The sequence below is a fragment of the Canis lupus genome, chromosome 28 (genome assembly GCF_003254725.2).
Source record: "Canis lupus dingo isolate Sandy chromosome 28, ASM325472v2, whole genome shotgun sequence".
Lineage (NCBI taxonomy): Eukaryota > Metazoa > Chordata > Mammalia > Carnivora > Canidae > Canis > Canis lupus.
In genome coordinates this window covers 32870001-32892917 of record NC_064270.1, presented here as the reverse complement: position 1 = coordinate 32892917, position 22917 = coordinate 32870001, and the positions used below count along the sequence as shown (strand labels likewise).

The 22917-nt window shown below is 46.7% G+C and overlaps 2 protein-coding genes across 5 annotated transcripts in view; both read right to left on the bottom strand.

The window, feature by feature from the left end:
• Positions 1-2529: 2529 nt before the first annotated feature.
• Positions 2530-14278, bottom strand: BUB3 (BUB3 mitotic checkpoint protein). 4 transcript variants are annotated; one of them, XM_025467528.3, is made up of 8 exons: positions 14075-14278; positions 13453-13647; positions 12592-12661; positions 10492-10643; positions 7649-7807; positions 5788-5965; positions 5100-5316; positions 2530-4121 (listed from the first exon to the last, which is right to left on the bottom strand). In XM_025467528.3, exons 2-8 carry the CDS (start codon positions 13645-13647, stop codon positions 4106-4108), a joined length of 987 nt encoding a protein of 328 aa, XP_025323313.1. In that variant the 5' UTR covers positions 14075-14278; the 3' UTR covers positions 2530-4105. The 4 variants fall into 4 exon arrangements, with proteins under 4 accessions (XP_025323313.1, XP_025323314.1, XP_025323316.1 ...); XM_025467529.3 differs by having other exon boundaries at positions 2530-2877; positions 14075-14235; XM_025467531.3 differs by lacking the exon at positions 7649-7807 and having other exon boundaries at positions 14075-14245.
• A 4049-nt stretch (positions 14279-18327) lies between these two features.
• The window catches only part of HMX2 (H6 family homeobox 2), a 7925-nt gene continuing 3335 nt past the window's right edge, over positions 18328-22917 (bottom strand). The window contains exons 2-3 of the mRNA XM_025467527.2: positions 19880-20148; positions 18328-18981 (exon numbers count right to left, since the gene is read on the bottom strand). Of these exons, the coding sequence (XP_025323312.1) occupies positions 18428-18981; positions 19880-20147 (822 nt within the window). The 5' untranslated portion in view covers position 20148 and the 3' untranslated portion in view covers positions 18328-18427. The remainder of the gene's footprint in view (positions 18982-19879; positions 20149-22917) is intronic.

The window sequence follows — 22917 nt, the reverse complement described above, 5'->3', positions numbered from 1 at the left end:
ATGCAAAGAGCCTGATGTGGGACTCGATCCTGGGTCTCCAGGATCACACCCTGGGCTGCAGGCAGCACTAAACCGCTGCGCCACCATGGCTGCCCTGGAAATTGCTTTAGAAAAAGAGATCACCTCTATCACTCATTCAGCAATACCAAAGTGCCCAGTGCTCATGTGCCAGAGCAAAGATGTGGTCCCTGCTTTTATGGAATGTAATAGGAGAGTAAGGTGTATACATACAAAATTGTTGAAATGCCAGGCAGTATATGCTAAAGGTATATAAACAGGAGGTGCTTCAAGCAAGTTCTGAAGAAGCATATACCCTTGTGAGCTGGAGTAAGGATGGAAGGCTTCATGGCAAGGGGGATCTTGAACAGGACATTGCAGAAGGATTCAAACTAAAACTGAAAGAGCAATTCAGAAAAGGGAAAAGTCTAAGCAGACTGTGAAATGTGGTAGTCAGCCTGCGTATCTGAGCAACAATAAAGCATACAGCTTAGCACTCAGAATATAGACTCTTTAAGTACAGTGTTGGGGATTGGGCGGGGGGGGGGGGGGGTGTGTGTGCAGAGGGTGCAGGAACAAGGAAATGGGGCACATACTAGAGGCTCTGGGGCAAGGCCATTTGGGAAAGCTAGGTTTAACAAACTCAACAGGCATGTCTCTACTGCTGGAGTTCTCCAAGCTCTTAACAGGATATTGTACACTGAGCCTCTTCCACAGGGAAAGAAATTGTCTTATTTGACCACATCATCCTTTTTCACTGAAGATTCATGCATAGCGAAACAACTTAGGACACACCTCTCTGACAGATAACAAAAGCAAAACAATAAAGGGCTTGAGTCTGGCTCCATCCTTCCGTCTGTCCAATAGGGCCTGGATTTTCCCTCAAAAACTGCCGATGTACCCTTAAGTCTGGACACAGAAGAACTCAGAACCAAGTACTGCTGCTCCCACTTTCCCATCTACTTGTCAGAATCCCCAGCAGTCAGCCCCACCCTCGTTCTTCCGAGAGCACCTTGACAGTCAGCAGTGGCTTGGGCACATACCTTTCATAAAGTGATTCAGGAACTTCTATGAGCAATGGGGAGCACTGGACAATCCCAAGCACAGCATAAGAAAAAGAGCAAGTGTTTTTAAGGTCTTGTGTACAGAACAGCTTTCTCAAATTAGCAGTGTCAAGGCATTTGTTATAAATTCAGTTCAGGGGGCCATAATCAATATTTCTTAAAAAAAAAAAAAATAACAGACGCATGTCATGTACAAAGAGCAAGTCTTACTTTATAAAATTTGTCTCTGTTATACATACTAGATTGACCTCTGTGTTCTGGACTGTAGTTCAAATGTATTTCCTACTTGGATCATGGCTAAAAGGTGAAAGTCACTGTTCCAGAAGACCCAGAACTGAGGGCCAAGCCTGGAGGCTGCTGCACTCCCCAGATGGGTAAGGAGCAGTGGCAGCAGAAAGAAGAGTCATCAGAAGAGACACTTAAGGGATGCCTGTGTGGCTCGTGAGCCCCTGCCTTCGGCTCAGGTCGTGACCCCAGAGTCCCGGGACAGAGTCCCACGTTGGGTCCCCCGCAGAGAACCTGCTTCTCTCTCTCTCTATGTCTCTGCCTCTGTGTCTCTCATGAATAAATAAATAAATAAAATCTTTTTAAAAATCAACAACAAAAAATAAACACTTAGAAACAGTAAAGTGAATTAGGAGAAAGGAAATCGAGGAAAACATTAAGGTATTATACTTGGGTCATTTGGGGGAAAGGTGGCTCTAATCCTCAACAGACAAATTGTGAAGGACAGCAGATTAATAGGTCCACAAGGGAGGCAAGGGGACACATTCAGGTTGAGACACATCTGGTTTCTAGAGACGAGAGGACCCCAGATGGAAGTACAATGGCACTACCACATCACGAACTCAAAACAGGTCCCCCACACTGCTTTAATTTTGGTCACCTTTCACAATACTGTATTAATTCACTTTCAGTTAAACAATGGTTTTAAATTTATGCTTTGTCCTCAACCAAGTGGTTATGACTCTAAAAAGCACATAATCGCACTAAAGAACCAATGCCATCAGTTAGTCCCTGACTATTACATTATTTACTATCCCAAGGGCTTCACTTTGATTTAGCATTTGATGGATAAGTACAGACGGGTCTGTCATTTGGCTCTGTGCGTGTGTGTACAGGGACTGTGCCAGCACAGGGACATGTGAGCCACACAAGCCCTGCCACACCAGCACTAGGGGAGTCATGCCAAAGGGTGCCCGTCAGCTGCCACACTTCCGTGCCCATTCTGTGAAGCTACACAGTTGGCTCAAGAGCCCTGCTGATCCAGCAAGAGGGCACAAGGGAAATGGCAGGACTCCAACAGATCACTTTAGCCAGGACTGAACCCCCAACGTACACCAGAATAGACATAATTAAAGGTAAAATGTCATCCCCACCAGGCCCTTGATGAAGCGAGTTTTGCTTTACAGAAGGCCTTTTTATAAAGTAAATTACATTAATTACCAACATTTAAAAACATGCAACATTTAAGGGTTCTGAATCTCTGATTTATTAGACAGCATGGAAATAACAGGTTTAGATTATTTTACAAAAAGAGTTCAAGCTACTCATAAACACAACTGGGCTTTCTGGGGGTAAAAACAATTCCTCACACCACCACACAAGGACACAAAGACTCCTCATCCTACACAAAGTCAGCATGAAAGGGCACACAGACAAGTTTTTTGTAAGACAGAACATACAAAAATCCACATACTAAATAAGGTGTCCACAATGACTATTAACGCATCCCTTAGGGGATAAGTATGTATTTGTAGGAAGCAAAACAAAGCTTGCCATAGAGAAACCACTTTCACGAGATGATTAGGTGGACCTGCAATGAAGAAAATACATTTCAAAAGATGGGTTCAGACTTACACTAAGTTTTCACTGACACGCTTACAAAAAAAAGACCTTTTTCTGTATCAAAAGAATTTTTAAAAAAACACATCATGGATAAATTTCAGTAAAGGTCCAAGTCCCATTCAAAAACATACATTTGCAAATAATGTAAATAAAACACCAAAGTTTGACAACAGAAATACTATTTGGAACTACCTAGAATAGGCCAAGCTAAGTTCGTGTTCTGCTTCAGGGCATTACATTAAAGTGAATCTCATTCTCACTATAATTTTTTTCTTTTTAACCTTAATCACCAGCGGCTGGGCAACTGAAATGGACATGAGAACTATATAAATGTCAGAGAAATATGTAAACCTCATTAATGTTTCCAAAAATTCATTTAGAGATAGAAACAGGTCCAAATAGATGCCTGTCTAAATGTACTGCAATTACGTTACAATTATTTTTCCAAATACACAGATATGCTCTGTCTTTTCTCAGCTCATTACTGACTCAAACAATTTGCCCTTCTGGGATCAATTGTTTGCTAATAAATAATTGTTTACAGTCACAAAATGAAGTTAGGAGGTTTTCTTATTAGTTTTCCTTCTGCACCCTAATAAGATTGAAAACTAGCTGATTCCCAGGAGTCTAACCTTAACCTTGCTTTGTTGAACAGCCCAGGAAACGATGAACCATCTGCTTCGGAAAATAATGGACGGCCAAGAGGAAATACTGTTTAATTGTAGATTAACCTCCTCATGAGGCAGTCTGAAGCAGCTTTCGAATTAGCAACTACAACCAGCAAAAGAAACAAATGGCTCAAGAGCCTTTTCCTCCACCATTTAAGGTCCAGAAAGAATGCAAAGGGATTTTTATTACCTATATTTATTTACAAACATGTATTTCCACAGTGGAAACAAAAATTATCAAGGTCAAAACTGATTCTCAAAAGTGGAATCACTGCCCTCCAATTTTGTTTGCCCAGAATACCTTTAATGTAACAAACCATCAAACGTCTCATGCACTTAAGAGTGTTTATTTAAAAAAAAAACAAAAAAAAACACCAATAGAAACCTCTTTTCCATTATTTTCAGGTTCTTATAATATTAAAATTAATATATTTCCCTGGTTTCTTTGTTAATAGTAATAAATCCACCATTGGGGAGTACGAATTGTTTTATTATCATCAACATGGCACTTAAGTAAATGAAATCTTGTCAAGTACATGGTGACCTACAAGTTCAAAAGAAAAAAGAACAGCATGAGATCAAAATGGCCGGCCAGGACAAGAAACACAAAAGTGAGAGATTAAATGCAAACACAGCCCTTTATCCAACAGGCTTCACATACTAAGTCTTTTCTAAAGTCAAACCTGTAAAAGTATGCATGATACTGAATATTTAATACTCTGCCCCCTTTCAGGGACTCAACCAATTTTACAAGGGTGCTAACCCATTTTAACTCAGAAAAGTAGAAGAATCCTAAAAACATTCAGTTATTCCATATTTATTGAGGCCTGGGTAGTGAGGGACAGAGTACAGGGACAAAGACCCATAGGGAATAGGCATTTTACAGTTTAACAAGAGCCTAAGGATCGGTTTTCCCTTAGGCCTGGTTCAGGTAATTAAGTAAAAAGCCTTGCCCTGTTAGTACCAAAAAAATGTAAATCATTCCTCTCTGTCAACAGTTACAACCAAGAGCCAAAGACAGCTATGAAAATTTCAAAACTATGGAAATTTGCTATTCTAGGCAAGGCCATATTACTCTGGGTTTCCCATAAGACCTGAAGGTCATTCACTTTGTGTAAATATTAAAGAAACAACTTCTGTGGAGAGGAAAGATTTTTGGCAGTTCAAATTCTTAAATATCTTAAATAGAATTTGCTAAAATAAATTATTCTTGAATTCCTCAACTTAATTTTGAAGCAATGAGCTAGTAATAACTCCAGAGATTCAAATAATAGTGCCTATTCAAGAAGAATGAGAGTTTGACATTCTTCTCTACCAAACAACTAGGCACAATTTTATCCATCAGACGTCTATCAACCTACGGATATTGAAAGCTTGGGAGAACAAGATAAAATCAACTCCAACCCTACAGTCAGCTGTAATATCGAGCAGGCATCAACAATGCTATTCATGAATTTAGAAAAATTAATAAATCCTGGGTTGAATGCAAGAAAAGGCTCAAATACAGGTGAAGCATACTCACTTGGGTTTTGTTTCTGCGTCTGTCACTTGGCGAATGAAGATACCATCTTCAGGATGTTCCGTGTCATCCATTTCATACATATACGACGATGCTATTGCAAGCGTGGTCCCGTCATTACTGAAGGCAAGGGACGCAATGCTGGTGGGGTACCGATGGAACTGGCACAGTCGCTTTTTGTTAAATGGATCCCAAATGTTTACGAATCCATCAGAGCCACCTGCAAGTCATTTCAAAAGAGGTAAAATGGTTCTTAAAAGCAGATAGAGAAAAAAACCATTATCTTAACGGTTAATTTTTAAGGTTGTAGAAATTACATTTTCCTCACAGAGGCTCGCACACAATTTTTACTCCCTGAATATCTGAAAAAACAAGCACAGTTTTTTCAGAACTCTGCCTAAGCGTAAATGTTTCATGTCCAATTAAAGTAAAATTGTTGGGGCGCCTGGGTAGCTCAGTCGGTTGGGCATCAGACTATTGATTTCAGCTGAGATCATGACCTTGCGGTTGTAAGATCAAGCCCCATACTGGGCTCCGCGCACAGTGCGGACTCTGCTTAAGAGTCTCTTTCCCCCACCTCCCTCAGCCCCTCAACCCCTGTTCTCTTTCTACAATTAATTAATTAATTAAAATAAAACAAAGTAAAATTATCATCTCAATGACGTGATGTAGGTGCACAGCCATACCGTACCTGTGGCAAACGTATTGTGGATGTTGTGAAAGGAAATGGCATTGACAGGGTAAATCTGCTCGATATTGTTCTCCTTTAGTCTGTGACACTTGAAGGCATACTTCTTCTTCTGTACCTCAGGGCTTGGGTCCAAGTACTCAACTGCCACTCGGCCCTCGATGGAGCTTAATACATAGCCCTGCCAAGAGGGAACCAGACAAGGACAAAAATTTGGACTCCAGCTTCCAAACACAAGGCACTAATTCCCAAATTTGAAATGAAAGGTATGAAATGAAAGTCCCTGCATGAAAGAGGATTATTTCAGAAATGAAAGGTAAATACAGCCAGGTTTTAACCAGGTATAGGTTTTAAGCTATACTAACATAGCTATGACCAAACCAAAAGTTTATTACCCATTCCATAAAAAAATTACTACCACACCTAGTAATTTTGTCAAATCTAGACAAGAACTTTCAAGTGCTTCAGTATCATTTACTTGTTGTCTTGTCCAGAGGGTTCTCAAATTTGTTCCATCAGCTGGGTGTAATCCGCTGTGCTCTGTGCCTCTTCACCTCCAGCAACTCTAAGAGCTGTGTGTCCTTCAGGGCCTATCAGTGACCCACACCAACCAGAACACCACCCTTCCACCTCAGCCATTATCCCTTTTGCATTTAACTACAGCAAGTTGAGTTCACACACAAACACCACAGATTTTCAACAATGTTCAAAGTGGCTTACATTTCAAACCTTTTCTCACCTTTCCCTGAAATGACAACATGTGAAAAAAAAAACTAAGAGAAAAGATAAATATAAACCCTGTATCTTATTTATTTTGTATTCTAAAGGTATGAAAAAGCATTATTCCTGAAAAACTACGTAGGGAGAAAACAAAAAAATCAGTGGAATCTTAAACTTCCATTACCAACCAGAAACATGTTCTAACAAAGTTTTAGACATAAGACACAAAAATAATATAATAATATTTATAAATGCAAGGATATCTTAATCACACAGTTAAATCTTTAAAAGTCACTGCAATTCCTTACCTTCAGTGGAAACTTACAATTTCCTGAGAAAAAGAACTGTGATCACCATTTGAGGTGCTAACCTTTTGAGATAAAGGGTCAAGAGAATAACTGACATAATTGTATCCAACTCCTCAACCACTAAAGGACAGTGTAAGATTCCAAAGATATCTGCCGTTTTTAATGACTTTTCCTCTTGTAAAATTCTTCTGGCAGCTGACCCCACCACCAACTCTCCTTCAAACTTTAAGGATTTGAGGGGAGAAGGGGCTTGCTAATAAACAGAGCAGCCTTGTTTAGCAAGGCTAAACCGGATAAAGGGAAGGGAACCCACTCCTGTTTCAAGAAGTAGCCATTACATAAGGAGTATCGCCTTCTCTAATCTTATTGGCATTCTTAAAAAAAAAAAACAAAAACAAAAAAAACACAAATTCTACTGTCAGACCAGCTAAAGAACTCTATTAGTATCAGAGTTACAAATAGTCAAAAAAAAAAAAAAAAAGAGAACAGCAAATTCCATAATCCTAAATTTCCAGATTTAAATTTGAATTTACTGGTTTGGTAAATTAAGATATACGCAAAACTCTCTGATAACCCTGTACCTGTCAAGCATCCTGAACCAAGGAATCAGAAGACCTGTATTCAAACCACTACTAGATTACTTAACCTCTCTGAACATCAAGGTCTTCTCTCAAACTGGGGCAACACACTAGAACACAAGGCTTTCGAAAATGTATCTGACAGCAAATTCTAAACCACTACTCAAAAATTTAAAAAGCAAAGCTTTAAAAGGCAGTGATCAATGAGATCCTTTCACTTTCAAATTCGAAAAAGGCGGGTAGGGAGTAGGCCAGTACCTGCTTGTTTGGGAATGCTCGTATGCAGCGAGTCTGGTACTTCAGGCTGGACTCGCGGCGCTGCTGCACATAGCCCATGTTCCGTAAGTCCCACACCAAGACTCTGCGGCCTGCAGTGCCCACAATCAGCCGGTCTCCAGACACTGAGAGGGTATATACCTTTCAAGAAAGACCAAACTTACTAAATTCTACCCATTTGCCTAAACAGAACATTTTGTCCCCCGACAAGTCCAATAATCATAAAACCATTAAAAAGTTAGCTGATCAGGTTCTCAAACACAGGTATTAAATTTTAAATACTACAGTTACACAAACTAAGTAATGTGCACAAAATAATCAACCCAAAATATTCTTAATACTTAGCCAAGCATCATATACTGTACATTCTAATTCTGCAAAAAACATTTTTGAAGACGATTCTCTTGGTTACTAAAACAAATTCAACTATTAAGCGATTTTTCCAGCCTTCCTGCTTCATTTAGTAGCAATATAAATGTGCAGAAAAACACTCAAAAAATAGACAATAAAGTCATAAAACACATTCAAAATACCTCTCAATAGGCTTCTAGCTTTTCACACAATAATCATTTCCAAGTTATTTTTTTATGACCACCTTTTAAAAAAAAGATTTCATGTTGAACTCTAAAAATCTTTATTTTTCTCAGCTGTCACACTGAATAAATAGGCCTTTCTAAGAAGAATGAAGGAGTCATCATTAATTAGCTGTTTAGTTGCTTTGGGTGGCATGTGAACTCAAAATTAAAACACAAGGATAGTGGTCTGGCATGTGACAAAACATATTCTTATGCCCTGACATCCTACTAAACACTCAAGACAACGTTCATCCTTAGTGAAAATTTGAAATGCATTTTCTCCCTTAAAAGCATTTATTTTCCCCCACATAATGCCCTTTTTACAATACAGAAAATTTTTCTGCAAAAAATTCCTTTATAATACATCAGAATTCCCTACAAGTATTTCAAGTGGTTTGTTTTCAAATATGTCCTTTGGGAACCAAACAGATAGCAAACTCATGAAAATGGCACCAAAATTACTTTCCTGATCATGTTAAATAATTTTTTTTAATCTAGACTTCAGACAAAGAATTGTATTCTGGTTATTACTTTCAACCAAGAAGCAACTCTAATTTAATCTGATTTATTAATATTTTAAAACCTGAAGAATCACTACTAAAAAATGAAGAGAGCCTATGGCCTAGTAAGACCTCTCTTTATAACATTCAGTAACTAAACCACAAGGTCAGTCATCCCTAACTTAAATATATACCACGACCCCAAAATACCATGTTACATTTAATGATACAATAACCCAAGGATCTCTACAACCGGGCCTTAAAATTCAACAACTAATTTGACTAAGGAAAAAATTTGAAAGATTCAAAACAGTAGACTCAATATAAGCATATTTAAATAAGAGAAATGTAAGACCTACCACAGTTTATTCAGAAAACACAATGTTTGTAGAAAAATGGAAATTAACCTGAGACATGTAAAACGCCAAACTTAAAAAATACAGAATCCAGAAAGAGATCGATTTATAACAGTACAATCAGATTGGGAATTTTATCTTAAATCTTTACTATACAGGTGACACACAAGCTTCTAATAGGGCTTTCTATCCCCACTGATCGTAAATCATGTGAAACCACTGTCATGCTACTGACTAGGTATATACATTTATCAAAGAAAGTATTAAAAAAAGTGACATAATGAACCTTGCTGAACCAATAAGCAGCTTGATTCAGTGTGGCTGTCCATTATACCATATTCTGTCAGCAATTTATCACAGCTCTTAACATGTTACATGCAACCATAAATCAAAACTAGAAACAATGCAATTATTTTATTCTGAACAAAGGTCTTGCCAGGAGTAGATTCGACTGTGATGTGACAGAAATAATGGCTCTTTGGATGCACTACAGTATATAATGATGGCTAACAGGAACTGAATAGTATATTTACACTAAGGAAATAGACTCAAGTGAAGGATACCTTTAAAGTGCTAAAACAATCAATCTTTAAAATTAACTACCACCTGATAAGGTCTGATGAGGATACAGCAAGAATGCTCAATTATACTTTCGTAGTACAGGATCAAAAGGTTAAAATAATACACAAAGTTTCGCTTTTAAAAAGCTTCTTTCAGGAGAGCCTTCAAATGAATCTGTCAACATTAAAAATAAATAAATACATAAATAAATAAATAGCAAAACCCAGAGAGTACCGGACATCTTTCTCACTAACCTCGAGTAATAACCCATTCCACCCTCTTAAAAGTCCACGCAAATGAAACTTCAGGTCGTAAGTGAAAATGAGTGATGCTCTGTCCCACTTCCTGGTTTGGGCATGTCAAACCCAATTTAAGGCAATCCAACAGTCTTTGCTAAATGACTTCTCTGAAAAGACATGGAGTTGCTTCTCAGTCCTGGGATTTAAGGCATTAACAATACAGAGCAGTGGGTTTATTTAAGGGAGGGAGTACTATCCAGTACAAAGATGACGACAAATAGAAAAAAATGCTGACCCAAATACCAAAATCCGATCCCTATGCTTCAAAAAAAACAAAAACAAAAAACAAAAAAACACAACAAAAAAAACAAAAAAAAAAAAACTTTTTTTTTTTTTTAAGTAATCTCTACCCCAATGTGGGGCTTCTACTCAATCCCAAGATCAAGAGTCATGTGCTCTATTGATTGAGCCAGCCAGGCGCACCCCTTATCAACTCTTAATTAACCTTCAAATTCAACACCATATTCATCAAACATGTATCAAGTCAAATCACACCAAAGATGCTAATTCCTATTATGAATGTAAAGAGCCTACCTTTTCAGGCTGAGAGAAGGTCCCTGCATTACAAGGAGTTCTGGGATCCCACAATTTAACTGTCTGATCCCAACTCCCTGTCACCATCACATTCACTTCTGGACAGTATTCAACACATCTGATAGGGGCATCGTGGGTTCCAACAAGATTTTCTACAGGCAGGAAAAAAGAAAAAAAAAAAAAATCAACCCAGCTTTACTACCACCTCCACTAAAGAAAGATTCCTCAAGTGAACAATAGAAAAAAACATTCTTTAAACTGTAATGAATCTGCTTGCACCAACTTGATGAAAATGTCTGCATACAGAAAAATTTCTCCATGGCTACAAATAGTCATCCATTCCTCTCTGTTCACCTTACAATGCATAGTTTGATTCGCTGACAATGGTACATACCAAAGGCTGACTTGAATTTCACATTACATTAAATTGGCAGTATATCAGTTTTTTTCCTCACTTGAGTCTAGATTCCTTAAAATCAGAAACCTTGTTGAACTCTATAGTTCTACTGCAGGTTCTGATACAGGGTAGGTACTCAAATACCCACTAAATGAACGAATGAGTAGAGAACTCTGGTCTTCTGAATCTGGATAAAACTTATTGCATTAAAGCCAATGTTTATAACTTATTTACAGGGTTATTATCTCAAAGCTGGGGATAAGGAAGGTGGGGAGTCTCATGATTAGTCTACTTGGTTTTCACAGTGGGTCAAATTTCCAACAATTTCTTTCAACTTCAACTCTTCACGGTATCTCATTCATTCATTCAACTAACATCTACTAAATGTCTAGTATGAGCCAATATCTATGCCACATGCTAAGGATATGACAAAGAACATGTGGTCCTCATCCTCAAACAGGAAAATTGCCTATTTAAAAAATGTATCATTTAAACAAACAAAAAAAAGTACTTCCTGAAGTTCAACAATGACCTCTTGAGAATAAACAGCTAATTCCCTTAATTATGGTCTCCATACCAAAAATCTTTATATTTCAGTGGTTTGCTTCTCCTAAGTTTTCCAACAAACAGGGCTGAAACCTGTAAGCTAACTTACTATATAGAAGAAGCTAACAAAACCAAGCAATTCTGCAGTTCTAAGCTATATAACAAAGTAACTTTAATGAAATAGACTCTTTTAAGGTTTTTTTGTGGGTTTTTTTTTTAACAAAATATTGTGCCCATCTTCTTTCCACCCTCCCATTGTCCAGCTCATCCTCAGCTGGTCATCTCTCTATGCCTTGCCAATTGCTTCAAGTACACCCACACCTAATGTATGCACATACAAAAAACATTTTTTTTTAAATTTTATTTACTCATGAGAGAGACAGAGGCAGAGACACAGGCATAGGGAGAAGCAGGCTCTATGTAGGGAGCCTGATGTGGGACTTGATCCTGGGACTCTGGGATCACGCCCTGGGTCAAAGGCAGGTGCTAAACTGCTGAGCCACCCAGGGATCCTCCCCCCGAAAATTTTTTATGTCCAAGAGTTCTGTGCATTTGAAGTCCATTCCATTTCTGCTCTGCTCCAAAGTCACCACAAAAAATTAGTTAAATCACTTCTTAGCTGGGCCTCTAAGAAATGAACTAAAAGAAAATGTGTCATTATTCACTTAATAAATGCAACTGAAGCATATTCTATGCTAATAATCACACATACAATTCATATAATAGCTGAATAGGAATGACTATTTTATAGTATCAGATTTTTAAAAACCTATTTTTCTTCGATCTGAACTAAATATCATAAGCTTCTCAAACATGTCCCGGAAAATCCTAACAAGCAGTAAAATACCAGGGGATCCAGTCCACTCCTGAGGACAGGTAAAGGTCAAATACTTGCTGGTAATTTCATGTAAACACTTAGATGGAGATCCTAATGGCATTGAATTTACTGAGAAAAATGCATGCATAATGTTTTGTGATCCCTAACTTAATGGTTACCAGTTAAACAAAAAAAAAAAAAGCCCTAAATTTAAGCCACTTCTACTTGTAAACAACTTGGGAACTGGGCAATTCAGGAACCAACTCTTCCTAAATAAACATGAACACTTGAGGACGCTAGCTGAGGAGACAACAAACTGTAAAAACATGGCCACGTTTACCTTGATCGGTGTTCAAATCGTGCATTTTCAATTGATGGTCTAATCCCCCACTCCAAGCATGTGTTGGATCCTACAAAATAAAAGTTTCAAGCCATTCAAAACTTGCAGACGTTTACAAAGTGTTTCAAAATTCTGGTTTCTACAGCAACTGTCCACTTTATGCCCCGGATGATGTACACTGGCTTCACACACACACCCCCACACTAAAGCAAATGAGTGGTCACCAAAACTACAACAGCAGATTAAGGAAGGGACCGCTCTTTCACCACACCGGCTGACAGCACATAGACTTTCCTATTTCCTAAAGATTTTTCTACTTATTTATTCATGATAGACGCGTGGGGGGGGGGGGGGGGCAGAGACACAGGCAGAGGGAGAAGCAGGCTCCATGCAGGGAGCCTGACACGGGACTCGATCCCGGGACCCCAGGATCGCGCCCTGGGCCAGGGGCAGGCGCTACACCGCTGAGCCACCCAGGGATCCCCTCCTATTTCCTAGTTAGATGCAAAAACAAAAACACCTTCCTCTTGATAAACGACCCAATTTTACTGCCTTGCTGCAGATTCCAAATACGAATGGCATCTACCCAGAAAGTTTGTAGGGTTCCTCTCTTTGAAAGAGACGGGGAGTTTCCGACGTCTGCATGACCCAACCCTCCCCCTCCAACCCCCCATCCCCGGCTCCCCTAAGAAAACAACAACAACAACAACAGCGGTATTTGGCTCCAGACAGCGTTCAGGAAAATCTTAAGAGCTGCCCATGATCACCGACAGGAGCTCCTACCGGATGCGGGCAGAGGGCCGCCGCGGCCACGGGCGACCCTGAAACAAAGAGGGCGGGTGCGCCCCGGGGGACACCTACGTAGAAGGCGCAGTCGAGCACGGCGCCGGTGTGCTGGTACTTGAGCCGCATGGAGTTGGCCGGCACATCGTAGAGGCGCACCGACGTGTCCCAGGAGGAGACCAGCAGGAACTGGGAGGTGTTGGGGCTGAACTTCACGGAGGAGATGCCGTCCTCGGGCGGCTGGTTCAGCTTGAACTCGTTGGAGCCCGTCATCTACGGAACAAGCGACCCGTCAGCCCCCCAGGCTCCGGGGCGTCGGGCGGACTGCAGGCCGGGCCGCGGGGAGGGCTTCGCGGCGAGGGGGGTGCTCCCCGGCGGGGCGGTGGGGGGCACCCGGAGAACGGCGGCGGCCCGGCGTCTGCGCCTGCGCGGCCGGGGGTGCCCCGCCCCCACCCCGCCGCCCCCGCCGCCCCGCGCCCCCGCGGCGCCCCGACCCGCCCGGCCCGCGCCGCGGCGCCCCCGGCTGCAGCCCCCGCACAGCCCCGCTCCCCGGCCCCTCGGCCGGGCCTACCGCCCCGGACGCTCCTAAAAGAAAGAGCGACGCAAGCGAAACGGGCTCCCCGCGCACGGCGCCGCCGGCTCGGGGCCCGGGAGGCCCCCGCGGAGCCCGCCCCCGCGTCCCGCCGCCGCGACCCGCTACCTTGGCCTCCGCTCAGAAGCACCTCGGCCGCCGCCGCCGCAACCTCCCTGCTTCCCTCCGAGCACTCGCGGGCTGGGCGAAAGAGGCGGAGAGGAAGCCCCAGCGTACGGCTGCCATTGGCTAATTTCAAACGCCAACGTCTCACTCGAGGCAGCCAATTGGTCCGCTCGGAGGCCCGGCGTCGGTCAAGCCAGCCATCTTGTTCCGGCTCAAAGGCAAACCGCGGCTTTTCCGATCACATGGTCTCTCCTCCGGCCCGGCTGCGGCGCCCGCGCACGTGAGGGACGAGCGGGAACTACAACTCCCAAAGTGCACCGCGCGCCGAGCCTGAGCTCAGGCTCTCACCCACCCGTGGGCGGCGCGCTGGGAAATGTAGTTTCCCTACGCCTGGCGGGTCCTCAGACTAGTAGGCGGGAAAGATGCTCTTTCCAGTTGGACCAGTGGCGCAGCTCTCAGCCTTTCGGGCTCAGGAACCTCATTTAAGTCAATACTTTTAAAAAGCTAAATTATTCTCCCTTTCACCAGATATGCATATACCCATGAAGTTAACCAATAAATGGAGTGGAAATATTTGCTCTAATCAATTGTGTTACTTTGCCTTGGTTTGTTCTCAGTTCCTGGAGTTTCCACCTGTGAACCAGGGTCTCACATTTCCCAGTGTCTTAAGATCTATTCATATCGTAGAAACTCATCCTTATTTATACTATGCTTTATCCTTCCATTCCATCTTTCTGCAAACATTTATGGAACAGCCGCTGAATACCAGGCCTCGTGGGAGCCTCTGGGATGATGCATTAATCAGACAGTCCTTGCTCTGGGGGTCGGGAGAGGGGGGGGGGCGGCGGGGGGGGGGCGGCTGTTCAGAAGGGTGGACAGACTCCAAAACAATTACTCTGCAGTGGTTAAAGCTCAAGAGTTTCTGTATCTTTAAGCAGAAGATTAAAATGATAACTACAAGCTTCTCCCCTCTTTGACTTCCCCAACCCAAAAACTCCCTAGAGTTAACAGGCTCAGTTTGTTCTCCTTAACTGTCTCTAGACTCCTCCAGAAATAGGAGAATCAAGCTGGTTGCTTTTGTAACTTACTTGATCTCTATGAAAGAGAAGTAATTCTTAATTTATAACTAGAATGCTGGACTCAGTTACTCTTGAGTATCAAAAGCTCATTGACAATTTTCAATTTAACTCATACTGTGACCTCTTTTTAAATGCCTTTTGTGAAAAAAAATCCTATTTTATTAGGTGATTTTGTATGAAGTGGAAGGAAATTGTTGGAGTTAAACTGTTTAACTTTTAAGGTACATTGATAGAGGAAAAGTGTTGTTGGCCTTTACCCATTCACAGACCCTACCCAGGTGCATTTCTTTTTAGGATTCTTGACACAATAAACACACACACAGTAACCACCCTTCTGCCCACTGTGTTGATATTACTGCTACAATAACAGATTCTTGCCCTCCCTCATCGCCAATCCTCATACTTGGTTCTCTATCTTTTCTCTTTCAACGAGTAAATGGCGAGGTTAAGAATTTTAAAATGCAGTGCCTTGCCTCCACTCTAACTTTGGCTAAATAATTTTATCTCCAAATAATTCTATTTGGTTCCCTTTCCCAGTTGTTTATTTAATTCTATTAGAGTTTCAAGATTCTGAGCATGAATTATCTGCTAATAAAATCTAAGTGTATTTCATTATACAGTGTGTGTATGATTCAGGTCCCTCTGGGCACGCAGTTGCAGCCGGACTCTATTCGAGTTTTAAGAAACGTCAATCTTTTAAATCCAGTTTACAGCCTGAAAGGAGGCTGATGATTTTGCTGATTATTCAAATGAATTGATAGTCTTGAGATAGGAGATCTGGCCACAATGGAGTCTTGAACATTTTAAATCCAAATGCAAAGTCGTGTGTATGTGTGTGTGTGTGTGTGTGTGTGTGTGTGTCTGTGTGTGTGAGAGAGAACCTCTTACCTGTAAGAGGAGGGAATTTCTAGAAACTAATTGCACTGTTGGATCACCTTTGCTAATTTCTGGGTTAGTAAAAAGATAGAAATATTCACTATATGATAAACCAGAAAAGGGTCATCCCTGAAATCTTAAGGGCAAAATCACTCTGCCATTTAACAGCCTAGAGTGGCTAGAGAAAACCACATCCTATAAGAGAAGTAAGCGTAAGTAGAATATAGTGACCCAATACTGTTAAAACCATCATCTCTTGACAAAAACATAATCTATCGAAATGCAGATAATAATGAGATAGATGGGATATTCCTATATAAATAGTTCCTTGAGCAAATTGGTTGTTTCTGCGTGGAATATTCAAATAGCAACTTTAAAAGACAAGAAGAACTTAAAGTGCATCATTTGGAAAGAAAAAATTCTTTGAAATAAAATATATGCAGCAAATAAGTCAGAAGAAAACGGATCCAGTGTCACTTTTGATTTCTCTCTGTCTATACAATATTTACCATGGTTCTCAGCAAGTTCTAGGGCTCAGTAAATATATATAGTGAATTGATATCAACTGGAGTGAAGTAAGTGGGCTAAAACTAACTTCGCATCTGCAGATGTGTTCTTGGATAACATCCCTCTGACGTCATCTTAAGAGAGAATGTAATTTCCATGAAATCTTTTGTGAGACGAAAACAACGAGACCTCGAAATGGACAAGAGACCAAGCACTTTCAGACAATACTGCAGGTCATGTAGTCGGTTTACAGATAGCCTGTACATTTTCATAAAATGCTAATAATCTGGATTTCTCTGGGCTCGGAGACAAGTCTATCTATCGCGCTAATGCTTTCCTTCTAGAGAATGCGGTCGCATTCCCAGCACCCTTGCACCGGCTAAGGGGGCCTGGGGACAGGAGGCAGGAGGGCCGGGGAGTTCTCCCCACGTGACACCGAACCATCCTCCTCCCGTAAGCTCCAGCCATTTTTTCCGACGTTTTACACGGAACTGGTGGCTGCGATCAAATACTGCAAAACTCTGCGGTGTGCATGACCGTCGCGCTGCGGTTCTCTGGGAGCCGCGCCCTGGCAGCCCGCGCGCGGCGGCAGGTGCTGGGGGGCAGCAGCCGGAGGGCACGCAGGCCGAGCTCCGCGGGTCCTTGCAGTGCGGCTGGCCACGTGCTTGCCCTTGACCCAGCCACTCAGCCACGCACAATGCAAACTGTAAACAACAACAACAAAAAAAAAATTAAAAAAAAAAAAAAAAAAAAAAAAGCTTGCTTCCCGCGCTCTGTTTGCTAATCTCCAGCCTCGGATCCCTCCTCAGCCGAAGTGCCGTCCTCTCCGCGCCGGGTCCCCGGGCGGCTCGAGTCGCACCCCTGTGCCTTCTGGTCGGGAACCGTGCGCCGGCCTGGGGGACGCGCCAAGCGGGCTGTGAACCGGGTTCAGGCAGCGCCATCCCGCCTGACCGTCGCCCTTGGAAGGAGGCGCGTGGCACCGGCGGGGCCGGGACGCACGGCGCCCTGCTGCGGCCAAGCGCGCTCGCGGCGCTGGGAAGCTGCTCGTCCGGGGAAGGCAGCGCTTCTGCAGGGAGGCTTCCCCGCCTTTGTCCCTCGCCGCGCGGGCTCCCGAGCTGGATGCCGGCGCAGGTGCGCCTCCGCCTGCGCCAGGTCTACGGGCACCCGGGACTGGAAGGGGGTGCAGCTGGGGCCCGCGTACCGCCTCGGCGGCGCCAAGGTCCCCACCCTTAACCCCAGGCCCCGTCCCACCCTCCCCGTTGGGCGAGCAGGACCTCTCCGGTCGCACGCCTGCCTCCACCGAAAAGCGAGAAATGCCGCGCGTTAGCACGCTGGGCAATCAATCTCACCAAAGTTAGCAACGATGCTTAAAATGTTTTATTTTTTCTTTGTTTGTTTACCTCTTTAAAAATATTTACAGATCTGAAATCTTCTCCCTTTCGCCCCTACCCATCCTCGGGACGAGGAAATCGAAAAGAGGCGTTGCGATAATTGTCCAAAGCCCCCGGCTGTTGTGCGTGTGCATGTACGTACATACAGGTGTATATATACGGGGAGAGGAGTGTACCTGGTTTGGTTGGTGTTTTTCTGACTTTCCCTCCCCGCCCCCCTACCAATCAATGTAGATTATTTGGCCGAAACTCCCTTTCCCACCGCCACCCGAGAACATCCCCTCCAAAATGGTTTTCAAAGCGCATCGGTTTGTTTTGGGTAGCAAGCAGGCGATCTGGCTTGAGAAGTTGCCGATAAATACCCGAAACAATCAAAACAAAAGAGCAGGGCAGAGGCCATAAATAAGAGATAATGAATACACATGGTGTATTTCTTAGTATTTCTGGCAACAGCCCGCCGCGCCCCGGAGCGCCGGGAGGGGGCGGCGGGAGGCGGCGGCCGCTCAGTAGTCGAGCTTGTTGTAGAGGTTGTAGAGAGGTAAGGCCGAGAGGTTGCTGCCCGGGTAGTAGAGCGGCGCGGGGAAGGCGAGCGAGCGCGGCACCGGCACGCGCAGCAGCGAGCTGTCCCGGAACACGAGCGGCATCCCCACGAGAGTCTGCGCCGACGCGTGTGCCATGTTGGCCGCCTCCAGCTCCGCCGAGAGCTGCCGCTTCCACTTGTTGCGGCGGTTCTGGAACCAAGTCTTGACCTGGGTCTCGGTGAGCTGCAGGCTGGAGGCGAGGCAGGCGCGCTCCGAGCTGCTCAGGTAGCGCTTCATGTCGAAGGTGGACTCGAGCTGGTACACCTGGCTGCGCGAGAAGACCGTGCGCGTCTTCTTCTTGGCGGCGCCCGCCTGCCGCTCGGCGCCTCCGTCCCGCGGCCGCTCGGGCCCTGGCGACGGCGAGCCCGCGGGCAGGAGCCTCTCCTTCTCCTCCTTAAAGTCCGGGTGCGAAGCAGAGAGGAAAGGCGTGCGCTCCGAGCTCGCCGGCCCCGCGCCGCCGCCGCCCTTGGGGGTACCTGGAGAGGGAGAGCAGGCAGGAAGGCATGGACGGGGGAGCCTCCGGACCCCCCAGCCCCGGCCGAGGCCAGGGCGATGCCAGGCGGCTGCAGCCCCGGTCCCATCCCCTTCCTCTTCTCCCTCTCGCTGGAACCCAGCGCCCGGCACCCCGGCCTTGAAAAAGCAACGGGACCCAGCGCCTTCCAGTACGGGGTCTCCCTCTGCGCCCCCGGCTTCGTGGAAAGGACATGTGGCAGCAGGGGGAGGAAGTCTGCACGGGGTGCATTAGCATCATTTTAAAAGGTGATTTTGCCTCCTGATAACCGAGCTGGAAGGGTTCCCCGAGCTTTATAGTGTGGCATCATTTCACAGGCCGTTTGTTCGGAAATCACGCTAAGGACCAACGCGGGGCTCCCCTTCGTCAGTGTTGTAAAGAGGAACCATCTCTGAAAGGCACCATTGTCAATCATCTTGGAGTGGTAATCAGGCCGGGGGGGGGGGGGCGGGCAGAGGGGGGGGAGAGGAGGAAAAAAGAAGCTGGAAGAGATTGCGGTAGAGACAGATGGACCGCTGGGACCCGACTTCTAGACCTCTTGTTCGGAAAGTATCCGACCGATGTACAAAGGGGACACTGAGGGCAGGGCCGTGTGTGCGGCCCGCCCCGGACCAGCCCGCGGTGGTACATTCTCCTGCCAACCCAGCCGTCTCCGAGCCCGCGCCGCGCGAGGTCTGTGTTCCCGTCACCTCCCGAGCCCCCTCCGGGAGGAGGAGACAACAACGCGCGCGTGTGCCCTCCCTCCTCCCTGGACCCCGGGCGGGCGGCCGGGGCTCTGGCCAGAGGGGACCTGGATGGACCCCGGCACAGCTTCCCTCCCCTAGAGCTTGCTCGCGGCCGACCCGGCGGCGGGCGATCCTTACCCAGGCAAGGAAAGGGGATGGGGGGGTGATGCTTGGGGCCCGGCTCCTTGGGGCCGCGCGGGTCTGGGCAGAAGCAGGCAGGTGCCTTCCAGCCGTCGTCCGGCTCCTCCTCCTCCGAGGACACGGACAGGCTGCGCTTCCTGGCCGGCCAGCCGGCGGGCTCCCGTGGCACCTCCGAGGGGCCCCCGCCCAGGATGGACTGAATGGTGAAGCTGGAGACGCCGCCGGCCGCCGGACACCCCTTGCCTGCATCTTCCTTGCTGCCCATCCTGGGTTCATAAGAAATCGGAGGAAACCAAGAACTCCCTTTAGAGACGATCTGGGTGGAAGGTGGTGCAGGCAGGCAGGCGGGGGGAGGGGCGGGGAGGGGAGCCGGGGGGAGGGGGCGGCGAAGCTGGCGAGGCGTCCCCTTTGCGCGGGGGACACGCGGGCACGGGATGGCTGCGCGGGGACCCCTGCCTGCCCGGCTCTGGGTGCGCCCGCCCAGCCCCGCCGCGAATGCCCCTTCCTTGCCCGCCAGCTCGCGGGGTCTCCGCTGGCGCGGAGGTGGCGCGGCCTCATTTGCATAGAGGTTACCCGGCCGCGGCCAATCGCAGCGCCGCCGAGCGGCCCCGGAAATTTTCAAAAAGCCCAGGCCCTGCACGCAGCCACTGTGCGCCCCGGAGCGCGCCGAGACCCCGGCGGGCATCTGCTGTGTCCAACCAGGCACTGCCTGGCGGGAAGCAGCACAGGTTCCAGCCCACGCCCCCGGCCACTGTGGCGACTCCCACGGCCCGGACTCTGGCCCTCTGGAGGGGCAGGGGCGGCGCGGGGCTCCGAGCTGGAGTGGCCCGACGCCTCCCTCGAGCGATCGGTCCTCGCACCGTCGAAGGAGCTCCTACAGGCTGCTCCAAGACCCTCCCCTAGCCTCCCACCCCTTCTCCCCCACGGCGGGCGGCGGGGGTGCAGAGCTGGCACCCCAAGACCGCTGCGTCCCGCATGGGAGGGAGGGGGTTTAGGAGCATGCGCCTCCTCCGAACTGGGAGCTTAACTGGGAGTCCCAGGAACAGACAACTTCTGTGCATCCCAGCCTACAGAACTCACCCCTGTAACAGGCCCAACATGTTAGCCTGCATGATCCTTGGGGATGGGGAGGAGAGACCTAGATCTTGCTGCAAGGGATCCTGGTTCAAGTCCCAGCGCCACCATTTACAGACTGCGTGGAGTAGGACAAGTCCAGTCCCAGTTATACCCTCACTGCCCTCACAGGTGAAATGAATTTCTCAATAGCATCTCCACATTTCTCCCGTTTTGAGGAAGGCATCGGATAGGAGAGGAAAAGGCACCAAAAGCCCAGAAGCACTAGGAGATCATAATAGCTATTCTGTAAACTTTTGCTGAATAGCCCATGGCCCACCCTCTGTTTCACAAGTGATCCTCGGTTTTTGGCCAATATTGCAGGCCACGGAATTGCTGCAGAAATAGAAGCGCTTTGATGCTGGGAAGAAGAAGAAGGAGGTGAGAACAGGACATGGTTTTAGAATAAGGCAAAATCGAACCAAATCTCACCCGGGTGACCTTGGGCACGATACTAAAACTTTCTGAGCAGCGGTTTCCTCCTTTCCCAAAATCCGAGGAAGCAATGCCCACCTCCAAGAAGTTAGCTTAGGTCAAAGTGGCCAACTCCAAGACGCCGGGTAAGTGTTCAAGAAACCGTGGTTCGTTCTCTCCTTGCAGCGGCCTCTAAGCCCCGGCTCTCGCCCCTTTAATTCCCAGATCGGCTGTTACTGGATCTAATAGCAGCCTGGTGCTGGCAAAACGGTACCAGGGCACAGTTGTCTACACAAGCATCGAGGAAACCAAGGTGAGGTAAGACCCCAAGGCGCTAAGGCAACGCCATCCTCCCGCGCTGCGACCTCGGGACCCATCAGCGGAGAGCTCCTGGGATATTCCCCCAAAAGCAACCAAAGTGATAGGAGACTCTGGAGTCAATCCCCACAAATGTCCAGACACTGCACCATGACGGTGCAGTTCCCTCCTCGCCCGCGCCGCGCGGGGTTATTGAGTAAAGCGCTTATAATATCATTAGCCGGTGAGTTACCGACTGCAGCCCTACCCGTGGCAAAACCTCTCGCTACTTAACTCCTCGAAGGGCTCGTTAATGGGCTAATTGATTAGGAGTCGGCAGTGCAGCCGAGCAGGGGCAGGCGAGGGGGTGGAGGTAGGGGCTGTGCGCCTCGGCCCGGGAGGCCGGCGAGGGGCAGGTGCCGGCCTCCGTCACCGCATTAACCTCTTCAGGGCTCGGCGGCGGGGTCGAGACACATTACAAATGGTCAGCTTTAATCATGGTGTCAGCTCATTAACCCGGAAGGACCCGGCGCTGAAATACAATTTGTGCGCCCTCTGCGCGGCGGCGCAGGCTCGTGGGCCCACTCGCAGCCTGTCCCGCGCGCTCCCGCAGGGTGGGGGGTAGAGGGGAGGTTCCTGGAAAGACCGAGCCCACTCTCACCGCCTGCGGCCTCTCCGCCTGCCTCAAGCACCCTGAGTCGGCTCTGTCTCCCGCCCCTGGCCAGGCGAGGCGACCCCGAGGGACATTGGCCAAGCCGGAGAGCAGAGCTAGTTAGGCTCTGGGGAGGAAAGTGGAGTTGGTGGGGGGCATTGGTTTGACCCTGTTTACCTGGTGCTGACAACCTGGAACACGCCCGGAGCAGCCCATCGCTCTTCACTTTAATCCTCACTGCAGACCTATGGTGCAGACCTTCATCCCCATGCTACAGGCAGAGAAACTGAGGCCCAGCCCGAGCAGAGGAAGCAAAATTGAAGCTCAAGGTTGTTCCACTGCCAATACCAAGCCCCTGGGAGGTGGTGAGGGGTGGGGCAGGCTTTCGCATGGAGTTTGGAATGGCTGCTGCGGGGAAGACTGTGAGGACCTCAGCTATCTGGCCGCTGCCAGGGCAGATGTATGGGTGGGGTCAAGGGCCCACGGAGTTGGCCTCTGCCAGGGCAGGGGACCATGCGAGGTGGTGGCCTCTGGGGTGGGCCTGGGAGAAGCAGCTCCA